Source organism: Pieris brassicae, chromosome 1 (assembly GCF_905147105.1).
Source record: "Pieris brassicae chromosome 1, ilPieBrab1.1, whole genome shotgun sequence".
NCBI lineage: Eukaryota > Metazoa > Arthropoda > Insecta > Lepidoptera > Pieridae > Pieris > Pieris brassicae.
The window spans coordinates 9,078,972-9,091,190 of record NC_059665.1 but is presented as its reverse complement, the minus strand read 5'-3'; the positions used below and the strand labels follow the sequence as shown (position 1 = coordinate 9,091,190).

The window sequence follows — 12,219 nt, the reverse complement described above, 5'->3', positions numbered from 1 at the left end:
GGACAAAAAGCTATAAAAATTATGTATGAAACAGAAATTAAGATTTTAAATTACCTCTCAAATCATATGTACAATAAAAAATTTAATACAAAATTTTAAAATTTAGTTGAAATTTAGAGTTATTTGAAGTTAGTTCTAGGGGAAATATTTTGTAGGAGGTGGCATTGATTAGTGAGAACTGATTTGTTACTTGGTGGAGATTTAAAAATGAGCCGTAATTAGTAATTTTATTTAGTTAAACTCCCTAGAACCAACGTGAGCAAATTGGTCTAAGATACTTTATAATAAACAAAGTTTAAAAAAAGAGGTACTACATTAATACATTGTACAATATGCAAATAGATAAAGAAGAATCAAAACAAACGACAGAAGACATTAAAATATGTATACCTGGTATGCGTATAAGTGCATCTAATAAAGAAACTATATCAGGGGCTGGAACTTATGAATTAGATGGTTACATATACACGTATCTAGCAGGAATATTGAAATCACAATATGATGAGGTTAAAAAGGTTAGTTTTTCCAGAAATATGAGATTTTAAGATTTGGTCAATTACATTTTTTTTGTTAAAAGTAATGTGATTGAATCTTACTCAAAACAAATTTGTATATATATACTAAATCGTTTGCTTTTCAGGTAAATATTTTATCCATAGAAAGTCCAAAAAGCCCCAGTGTGCTTCCTCAAATGGGAGATATAGCTACAGCAAGAGTAATAGCTATTAACTCCCGCTTAGTACAATGCCAGATACTTTGTGTGGGTCCAACAGTGTTAGCTAGGCCATACAGAGGAATTCTGAAAAAGGAAGATATAAGAGATATGGATAAAGATAGAATTGATCCCTATAAGTGCTTTAGACCTGGAGATGTTATTTTAGCAAGAGTTGTATCCTTTTAAACAACAAACTAACTACTATTTTCGCGGTTTAATTATTAGATCAATACTGAATACTTTATTTGGTCTAACACATAAAACACAACAAATCTCAGAAACTACTTGTTCAAATAAAAAATCTTGTAAAGTTCATGTTCCTAGGCTTATCTAAATAAATATTTTGCACAAGCATTTAAGTTTAAGTTAAAGTGCTGTTGACATCATTTGATTTCAATAAAGATCTAAAGGGATTGGATTTTAAAATAAGTGTGCGATAAAATAATTATCAAATACTGTGCATGCATTTATTATTGTTCAGGGCAGGTCTCGGAACTATAGACTTTCACAGCTTTTTATTTTTGTAGCACTTGGTTAGGTTAGGTTATTATTGTTATATATTTATTAAACTAGTTTAGTTCTGTGCTCTACAACAATGTTTCTTCTTATTTAAAGTCACAGAAGAGTAATGTATACAAAACATCCAATTACTTTTTGTGGAATATAGTATTTTCTTTATACAGAACAAAATTAATTGTATTTGACATTACCATTTTTTTACTACTTTAAATAAATCAGTTACCAATGACAGAGCTGCATGCTTATCATCTATCCACCGCAGAAAATGAGCTTGGTGTTGTAATTGCAACTGCTGAAGGTTCTCCACAAGGAGTGAGCATGGTTCCAATCAGCTGGTCTGAAATGCAGTGCCCTACAACATTAAACAAAGAGCCCAGGAAAGTAGCAAGAGTAATACCTGAAACTATCAATAAAGAATTTGTGTTTGCAAGTCAACCTGAATTGGGGAAGAGTTGAAAATAAAAACATTTATTAAAATTGATGTTTTTTATTCAATATATAGTAATACAAATACATATTAAAAGTAAACATACTCATAAACTACCAGTTTGTCTCGTGTTCGCCATGGAATAACCCCTGAACATTTGTTTTATAATAAATATTTTATAGGCTATGTTCATCAGAGTAATAATAAAAAAATCGGTTCCGTACTTTAGGACCCTCAATGCAAATTACAAAAAAAATAATCTTTATAATATTGATATAGAAGAATGTTTGTTCTATAAAAATAATATTTATATTTGTTAAGTAATTTTAAAAAAATAGAAGGCAATTTGTATTAAGTATCTAGTACTGCGTAGAATGAAACAGCTTATTGACATTAAACAGCTGATAAGGAAATGTCATTTATACCAAAAAAACGTCAAAATACAAAGAGATTTCAGAAACTTTTTAGAAATTTTACGCGTAAAAGGTCGCCGTTTAGTTTTTAATGTAATACAGTGTCGGACTCTTCATTGTTGTTTATATCAGTAGATATTAATCATTCCATTATGTTATAGATGTAGTTTTCATGATGTTATGTTACACAAACTGTTATTTAAACAGAGATACTTTGATAGTTTGTCCCCTGTTCCAGTAATATTTATAAAGCATTGAGAATTCGCTACACTGAATTTTAGTCTTTTACACGGTTTAGACGCCTTGAAGATTAACAAAAATGAAGTTCGCGGAACATTTAAGCGCTCATATAACGCCTGAATGGCGAAAACAATATATTAACTATGAGGTATGTATATAGTTTTATAAAATATAATTATATAAATCAATTTACTATAATACAATGTACAATTATTCTTAACCCATTGATATTCCCATTATTTTTATGGAGTTGTACTATACTTAGTATGTATCTACAATAATAAGGAATCAATGTTATCATACATATAATGTATTCATATATAATTATATACCTTTTAAATAAATTATTTTAAGCCTTATCTTTATGAGTTAGTTAAATAAGGTTGGTATTACTTTTGCTGATTGAATGAGATTGTATGACCATAAACTTAATACTTTAGAATTTTATTAAATCTTATATCTTTATGATTATAAAATAAAACATTAGACATATTTTTCACAACTTATTGATTTTCCCTTATATAATGTCTAGAAACTCAATAACTCGCAGAATTTTGTGTGCAGAATTGTTTAAACAGTTTTTAAAAATTTAAGGTTAATTAATTATTGTAAATAATTTGACAATAACACATGTTGTCTTTTTGTTTAAAATTGAAAAACATCCTTTCCCTATTAAATACTTACAAAACAACTACTATGATTTTTTTAGTATGTCTGTCCAATGATATTACATATTATTAAAATTCATGATTAATATTTTTTTATTTTTAAGATAAATGATGTTATGTTTAGAATTTATCAGTTTATATTTTAGTATGTGGGCAGAAAATGCAAGCATTCTCTTGCTTTATCTCATTTAACTGTGCATAGAGATAAAGGATTTTAGTTACCTAAAATTATTTTACTAAATAAATTACTTCTAATGGCATTGCATGCCATGGTGCAGAGCTTGTATATCAGTCAGACGACAAAATAAGAATCCTATACTTAGGAGTTTTCATTTATTATATTCATAGTGTTCTTGAAGGAATGAAATTACCAATCAATCTACATATTTAAGCTATCGCTCAATACTATATACCTTAGTCAAGGAAACTTATTGTTTTTGATATTGTAGGAAATGAAAGCAATGTTATATACAGCTGTGGAGGAAGCACCATCAGCTGAGAATGTTGAGCCAGAAGTATTATCCAGACATTTTGCCAACTTTGATGAAACATTCTTTCATTACTGTGATGAGGAACTAAAGAAAATCAACACATTTTATTCTGGTATGGTAGCTTTAGTGGGACTGGTGCTTAAAGTGTCATATATCCATAATATAAAACGATTTAGACTCAGTTATTGACTTCATTAATTTTTTGTAATACAAATTTTGGTATAAATATTCTTTACTATTGTTTGTTTCTACAGTTTTCATGATTAGTAATAGTTTGATGGAATGACAGATAAATACTAGAATAAATAGCAATAATAAGAAATAATAATAGTAATTTTACCATTTTAGAAAAGTTGGCAGAGGGAACAAGAAAATATGCAACTTTGCAGAGTGAGTTAAAATCTAGATTTGATACAATGAAACCCAAAAGTGGAGGTGATAGCAAAAAAGCAGTACCACGTCGAAAATTACAGGAATTAAAGCTGGCATTTAGCGAATTTTATCTTAGTTTAATACTACTACAAAACTACCAGAATTTAAATTATACAGGATTTAGGAAGATATTAAAGAAACACGATAAGGTATGTCATAATATATTGCTTAAATTTTATTGACGTATTATTTAACATTTGTGTTATTTATGTTGTATTCATTAATTTTAGTTATTAAATGTAAGCAATGGCGCGCAATGGCGGGCAGAGCATGTTGAGACGTCGCATTTTTACACGAATAAAGACATCGACAGATTGATCAGCGACACAGAGGCTACGGTCACAAATGATCTTGAAGGTAATATTATAACAGCAGCATATAGAATAGCAAGTAAAAAAGACTTTTCTTTTTTAAAGAACCTTTGTTCTTTCAATCTGAAATCGACTCATTTTCTGCCCATTTCTATTGTCTTTGACTGATATTTTGATGAACAAGCTCAACTAGTCGCACTTCAAATAAGGCAAACTTCTCCTAGCAATTAAAAGCATGACACGAAGATCTTACTCCTAGTCCGTAATGAAAATGTATTTTTAACGTATTAAGATAGCTCATTAAAGTAGACATAACATTTCAAATTATGAGAGCTACTCGACAGGCCTCAATGACTGTTAAAAAAGGAGTAATTTTTTTCTATTTAGACTATATTCGTATATTCTAGGATAAAAAATCTCATCGCTTAATTGACTAGTACAATTCGATTGGATTCTTCGTATGTAGTATTTCGTATTCGTGGAATAAATGTATTGTATGTATTTCTTTTTATATACATTTCAGGAGGTGACAGACAAAAAGCAATGAAGAAGTTGCGTGTCCCACCTTTAGGAGAGCAGCAGAGTCCCTGGACCACGTTCAAAGTAGGACTGTTCTCGGGGTCCTTTATAGTTTTATTTATCACTGTTGTACTCTCAGGTAAATTTCAAAAAGCATATTTTTATGTTTTGACTTCTTTTTCTGCTAGGAATATTACAAAAAAAACAAACCAATGCTACGCTTTATAGCAATGTGTTAATTTTTCGGAGCTACTTCCCTGAGCAGCAGTATCTCATTTTAAGTGATTCTATATATTCTATAAAAAACAAATAGAAATATTTGTTTTCGCTGTAAATGCTAATTAATATAATTTAGATTTTTGTCCAAATCTTACGCTAAAGAAAAGTCTTTTCATTTCCTCATTGTTAATTGAATAAACTTATTCATTGTTAGGACAAGTCTATACTATAATTAATTACAATGATAAAATAGTTCCATTGGAAATTAATTATTAAAAAAAATCCAATTTGGGTTTGGGATAGTTAAAAAAAACTGGTGATGGTTCTCAAGTTCCAGATAAAACCTTAAAGCAAATAAACCTATCTCTAAACCAACATGAAGTTGCAATCTGTTTATTTAATGCAAATTTACAAAACCGACCTATTTAATCTCGCCACGGTCATAGATAAGAAATATTTGTGACACAATTTATAATCTATTTGCGCAGCTTACATCGTATGTATATAGATGCTGTATTTTAATAACACAATAAATTATGGTTATTGGCTTAAGCACTTATTACTCTCAGTAATAAATTATGATTTAAATGTAGGAATTTTCCATTCTATAGATGGGAAGCTTTAAAAGCTCTAATGGCTGAATAAGCTGTTAACAAATTTAATTATTTTAATAATAAGCAGTATAACAGGAATTCACTACACATAAAACTGAAAAGTACCAATAAGATATTTGTGAAATATTCATCAGAGACCATGACATTGAAGACTTCTATTAACGCATTCGAAAATTTATTATACATACGTATATAGCATACGTATACATAGGTCTTTAAATCTAATAAGATGACTTTAGGTTCGCAAATATAATATTTACCTTAAAATTTTGAGTTTGTTAAAAATATTCTATTCATCTATCATATTCAATAATGGAATGATTTTTTTTCGAATATCATTCAAATAAAATGTTGGTTATCTCATCAATAATATAAATATTATAATTCAAAATTATGAAACCATAGGGTTTGTTCACATGGTAAACAAATAGCTTTATGGTGCATTACTTTGTAAAAATAATACATGTAAAGCTCTCAGATTTTACGTTGTGGAGAAAATTGGGCTTTCCCACAACTTAAAATCCAGTTATCAAACTTTTTTACCATTTACTTACTGCCGTTACCATAAACACCCATATCATTTACTAAGCCTTTTCTTTCCAGCACTTTTCCATGAAGGCGGCACAGAAAACTTCAAAACGGCATTTCGGTTATACCGAGGGCCATTTCTTCTCGTTGAATTTATCTTCCTAATAGGAATTAATGTGTACGGCTGGCGTAGTTCAGGAGTCAATCATGTACTGATCTTTGAACTGGATCCTAGAAAACATCTTTCCGAACAGCATCTTATGGAACTCGCTGCTATCTTTGGTGTTGTGTGGGCGCTCAGTATTTTAAGCTTTATTTATAGGTAGGTGCAGAGGAATTTGTGTTAATAAGATCATTATTTTATCCCATTTATTTCATATAAGAATTCCTGATTCAAACATATAAATCTCTACCACTACAAAACAATCTTACAGTCTTAGCGCCGCAATTCTAGATCCAATTTCTGACAATAAAATGTATAATTTGGACAGCCTAGACGAGTAAACTATCTTTACCATGAGTTTAACTAAGTATCACACTCCAATGTCTACGTAAAATGATTTATATGAAACTAGTGTACCCGAAAGACGTTGCCTTGTATGATATTTCAAGCGATTATGATATTAGCTAGCTACTGATTGCAGCGCATTGAAATTTGAATTGAAAAACATTCAAAACGGTCCTTCAGTGACACGTACACTAGAATTATACATATAAAGATGATTATCGCCTGACGAGGTTCTAGGTTTTATAATACAAATATGCAAGTGTGTTTATTATTTATTTTGCATTTTATTATTAATAAATTTCCAGTGCAAGTTTGAGTATACCTCCATTCGTGAATCCGTTGGCGTTAGTTGTGATAATGTTGGCCTTCCTCATGAATCCTCTCAGAGTATTTCGTCACGAGGCCCGCTTCTGGTTTCTAAGGATATGTGTAAGTTTTGAACTGTAACCCCATTTGACTTCAAGTTTGCGAATAGATACAATAACTAATCGCCGTTTATTACTGGTTTTACTAAAACACGATAGATGAAAAACACGTCGTTCAAAACGCTTTAATATATTTGTCATGAAGATATTGTCTTTGTTTGATCAATGGGTTTCAAAACATCGCATACGCAATATGCTTATTTAAAAATAATTAAAGCATCAGTTTTAATCACGGTTGGGCTCCAATAGACTTGTCTTCCTATGTGTGAATTTAATACTTCGATGAAGGCAAACAGGAGGAAATTGGTATGCCTTAGAACCAAAAATGGACGGCGTGCGTCAAGCACAGAAGGCTCACCTACTTGCCTATGAGAAATAACAAATGATCCAGTAACATTACTGATGCCAAGACCAAGGGTTATAGCCTGTTTTTTGAAGTGAATCTTCTTTATTGGCGTTAGAAATAAATTTACCGTCACATTTTTCGGTTACGCGTCACATTTTTCCGTTACGCGCCACCCATTTCTTGGTCCTACCGCGGTTAATTCGATGTGATTCGAAGCTTCGTAGCATCATAACAAAAATATATAACAATGATAGTAATAATTCTTTTAAAATTAATGAAGTTCTGTAATAATCTTAGTAGTAATAAGGTAGAATGAAATAATTCATTCATTAAATATTCATGTCAATGATAATAAGTCTATTGTTAAACTTTATTTAACAATTTCTGTAAAGTTGCATATAGTAGAAAATTTATACACACAGTGCACAACTGTTATTGACATTTTACATGGAATGCGTTTACAAACCTAAATTTATCGATCAGATGATAGAAAGTGATGAAAATAAACAAAATATATTTGAAATTAATTTCTAGGGCAGGATCCTAGCGGCGCCATTTATGCCCGTGCTGTTCGCGGACTTCTGGCTCGCTGACCAATGGAACTCATTTGTGTTTGCATTTCTCGATTTTCACTACCTAGTGGCATTCTATGTGGCCGGAGCCGATTGGTTTGATGTTAATGGTAAGATATTGCAATAGATAATGCCAGACGAAAATGTGGAAATTTATGTTATTTGACTTTGTACACATTTTTTTTTAATGTTTTGGTAAAAACAATGGGTCATCTTCAATATGTATTTACTTTACAGTTACACGTATGTGGTTTGTTTTGTAATAATTATAAACTGTGTTTAAATGTGTTTTTCTATTTTGGCTGATATGAGTTGTGATTTTGTCAATGTATTTTTATTAGCTACTTGTATAGTAATAATTAAATTAGTAAAATTTTTACGATTCTGGAAGTTTGTCACAAAACTGTTTCCTCGCGAAGTCCATTGTGTGAGAAATAGCTAGTCTAAAATGTAGTTGTGATATTGTTTGTTTAATTTTCCATTGCTTCTGTTCTGTTTGAATTGAGAAAATAATACAGTATAGAAGTTTTTGACGTGACAACGTGTTATATTTCGATGGAGCCGGCTGCACGCTCGAAAAAACATGACTCAAGCGGCGTTACCTCGCTCTGAGGCGTTCCATTTAAGGCTTGAAGTGCAAGCGAGAGTGCGGAACGAGCGTTCGATATCTGTATTTCTCCTACTTGAGTGACCGATAAAAAATTGCCATAATTGTATTTATGCGTACAAATAAATGTAACATGATCAATTCAATTGTGATTTCCATTTACCTAGTTTTCTATATCCATACAAAATATCTATCAAACAAATAAAATTAAAATTTTCTTTTGAAAAATTTAACCATTCCTCAGTATTTTCTTATGACGTTGTTACGTTCAACTATCGTCAGTAAACCGACTTTACAGACAACAGATTTTTTTAAATATTTCACTATCTTATCTTTATTGCGTTCTATTCCACAAAATAATACATGTGAACATAACACCTGGATTGATTACTCATGAAACATTGTTAATTGGCTTCGTCTAATATTTATTTTATATTTGCTCATATAACCGATAATTTCAGAGGAATTCGAAGCAACGAAATGGTACATAATATCTCGTGCACTGGTGAACATAATCCCTGCTTGGACACGTTTTTGGCAATGTCTCCGCCGTTACCGGGACAGCAAAGAGGCGTTCCCACATCTCGTGAACGCGGGGAAATATTCTACTACGTTCTTTGTGGTTCTGTTTTCGACTTTAAGGATTATTTATAGACGTAAGTGACCTTTTTTATGTCTTTGTTCAATTATTAGCTAGGTTAGAATCTGTTACATTAAGATTTTTTAATACATTTCCTTTCAATACTTCATTAAGAAACATTAAAAACTTCTGATGCAATATTTTTTAACAATTCACCGAAAGCATATTTTTAAAGGGAACAAGTTTACAACCTTTTTAGGTCTTGGCCTCAGATTTCTGTATCTGTTTTATGATAAATTGTTAATCTAATAGGCAAGTAGGTGACCAGCCTTCTGTACCTGTCGCACGCCGTCGACTTTTTGGGTCTAAGGCGTTTGCCTTAGACCCGGCGTGAGGAAACCGGTTTCGGTTTCCTCACGATGTTTTCCTTCACAGTTCGAGCCAATATTAAATACGCACATAGAAAGAAGGTCCATTGGTGCATCGGGGATCGAACCTACGACCTCAGAGATGAGAGTCGCACGCTAAAGCAACTAGGCTAATTTGATATTATGTTCTAAGGCGTGTTTAAAAGCGTGTCGCTTCCGAGGTAGAATCTCTACATTTATCACCACAATGCCTAAGTTTTTGAATAAAAAAAAGGAAAGCGAGCGTTTTTTTTTTTAAATTACGCTCGGATTACTTTTTGTCGGCAGAATGTAACATCGTTTTTGATCTCTCTAGGGATAAAACAAACAATATTATAATTTCAAATTGAATTCCCTAACATAACCAGGGATTAAAATAGCTCTTTTTGAATAGTTCAGCAAAAAACTTTCCCACAGCAAACTACTCAAATACGTACGACAATCCGTGGCTATACGCGTGGATGGCTTGTCAATTCATATCGTCGTGTTACACGTACACTTGGGACGTTCGAATGGATTGGGGCCTTCTCACCGTGGGACCTGCAGCGGAAAACGCCTTGCTTAGAGATGAAATCGTCTATAGTGTTTGGGTAAGTGTTTTGGTCCATGGCCCTGGGTGATAAGCCGTTCGTGGTTACTTACCCTAGAGGCCGACAACCTAATGGGGAAACTTATTGAGACTGCGAACTATTCCGAATGACACAATATATTTTTAAGATATAGGATTCTTACTTAGCACTAATCCTCAACTTTTAATCTTACTGTCAGTGTGAAAACTGAAACTTAGATAATTGTTTATAGACCTTTGTTTTTTGTCCACTTTGTGACCTTTGATATTTTATTATTCTTGGATAGATTACAAAGACACTCATTTAATTTCTTAAAAGGCCGGCAACGCACTCGCAACGCCTCTGGCATTGAGTGTCCATGGGCGGCGGTATCACTTAACATCAGGTGAGTCTTCTGCCCGTTTGCCTCCGGTTCTATAAAAAAAAAAGTTTTAATTGCTTTTAAATTCTTTAACAGAAAAGCCTTATCTGTCAGTGCCGAATTAATATTTATATATATGGCGGTGTTGTTGACGCCCCGTCTGCATTATGCCCAATTGGGAAGACCTATTGGCCTAGGCAGACACGTCTTCGTCTTTGTTGTTAATAATTTGGTTTTGCGGAAGCCTTGATTTTACTATGAATCAGTAAATGCTGAAACAAATATTTTCACAATATATTTTTTTAAGCGTCTGTTGCTGATAAAGGTAGAGATAGCAAATAAATTTGCAAACCTTTTGTTTTTAGAACGGGTATAATTTATAAAAAAAAATCTTTTTTTTTAGTTCTATTACTTTGCAATAATAGAAGACCTAGTGTTGCGTTTCATTTGGGCGCCTGCGTTCCTCTTAACCGAGAACCAATTAGTTAGCGGCGAAACTATGGTGTCAATACTAGCGCCTTTAGAAGTTTTTAGGTGAGTATTTAAATATTTACTTAAACAAGTCCGCTTTAATTTTAAAACGGTCTCTTTGTCCTGAATCTATATCCAGGTCGTTTCGACGTTGCTTGATTTTTAAATTTTTTTTCTCGCGGAATAAGCAAAATTTGCGCTTTAATTCATTCATACAGGCTCTAGTTGTGTAAATGTATAAATTACAGACTTTTAGTATTCTATAATTTCACACAAGTCAACAGATATGCATGTTTCATTTTTTTTCATCAAAATTTCGGCAGATCTTTATGTTTCATGGGGCAGATATGTTTCTGCCTTTGTTTTACTTTTTTAAGGCTTATAGGTACCCAAGTATGTGCCATCTTCGCTTGGAATCAAAACCAGAGCCTACAGGTTATGTGCCACGTAATATATATGGAAAATTTATTTCTAGACGTTTCATATGGAACTTTTTCCGTTTGGAAAACGAGCACCTCAACAACTGTGGTAAATTCCGTGCCGTCCGGGACATATCGGTGGCACCACTTGATTCGTCAGACCAGGCTCTTATACTGCGAATGATGGATTTGCCCGATGGCGTTGTTAATAGGTGAGAGCGGTTCCAAACTTCACGGCAATACATGTTGGCTATGGTCATTTTAACAGGCTTCAATCATATTTTTTATAAGAATGCTATAACGGTGTTTAAATTTGATAACTTCCCAGTTTTATTATTGCCTATATATATAGTTAATAACTAAATTCAATAAATAAAGTTATATTTATAATGTAAACTTATTGTTTCTTGCCCGCCACGATTGCTGAAAAGCAATCTAACATTGAGTTATTTAAATGTAATAATACGTTTATTGACATTTAATGATCATGATAGTATGTATGTATTGATTTCTGAGGAATTTTGTTTTTCAGGCAAACGAAGAAAAAGAATCCAAAAAAGATAAAAGAGAACGACCGAAAACCACTCTTGAAGAAAGAGTCTATTCAAGACCTTCAACTTGAGTTAGATTTGTCCTCCAAAATGTTGTAACAAACTGTGATATGTAGCGTACGAGGTATTCTCATTGTAAGGGATATTATGAGTATTATTAAATATATTATTTTATTGACTTTTTTTAATCTACCTTCGTTTATAGAAAAAAATATGTATTCGTCTCTTTCTGTCAACTTTATCACTTTCTTGTGTTTATACTGTGATAGAGAGATATGACTGTCATTTTAATATCACAGAGGGCAAA

At 31.9% G+C, this 12,219-nt stretch overlaps 2 protein-coding genes across 2 annotated transcripts; both read left to right on the top strand.

The window, feature by feature from the left end:
* The first annotated feature begins 108 nt into the window (after positions 1-108).
* LOC123715727 (exosome complex component CSL4) lies at positions 109-1,705 on the top strand. The gene is made up of 3 exons (XM_045670978.1): positions 109-515; positions 641-889; positions 1,454-1,705. Exons 1-3 carry the CDS (start codon positions 333-335, stop codon positions 1,688-1,690), a joined length of 669 nt encoding a protein of 222 aa, XP_045526934.1. The 5' UTR covers positions 109-332; the 3' UTR covers positions 1,691-1,705.
* A 399-nt stretch (positions 1,706-2,104) lies between these two features.
* LOC123711814 (xenotropic and polytropic retrovirus receptor 1) lies at positions 2,105-12,087 on the top strand. Its single transcript, XM_045664636.1, has 13 exons — positions 2,105-2,462; positions 3,432-3,585; positions 3,822-4,054; positions 4,136-4,262; positions 4,740-4,874; positions 6,172-6,418; positions 6,910-7,033; positions 7,910-8,057; positions 9,016-9,210; positions 9,959-10,131; positions 10,875-11,005; positions 11,418-11,573; positions 11,894-12,087. The coding sequence occupies exons 1-13, from the start codon at positions 2,394-2,396 to the stop codon at positions 12,009-12,011; spliced, it is 2,010 nt and encodes a 669-aa protein (XP_045520592.1). The 5' UTR covers positions 2,105-2,393; the 3' UTR covers positions 12,012-12,087.
* The last annotated feature ends 132 nt before the right edge of the window (positions 12,088-12,219 follow it).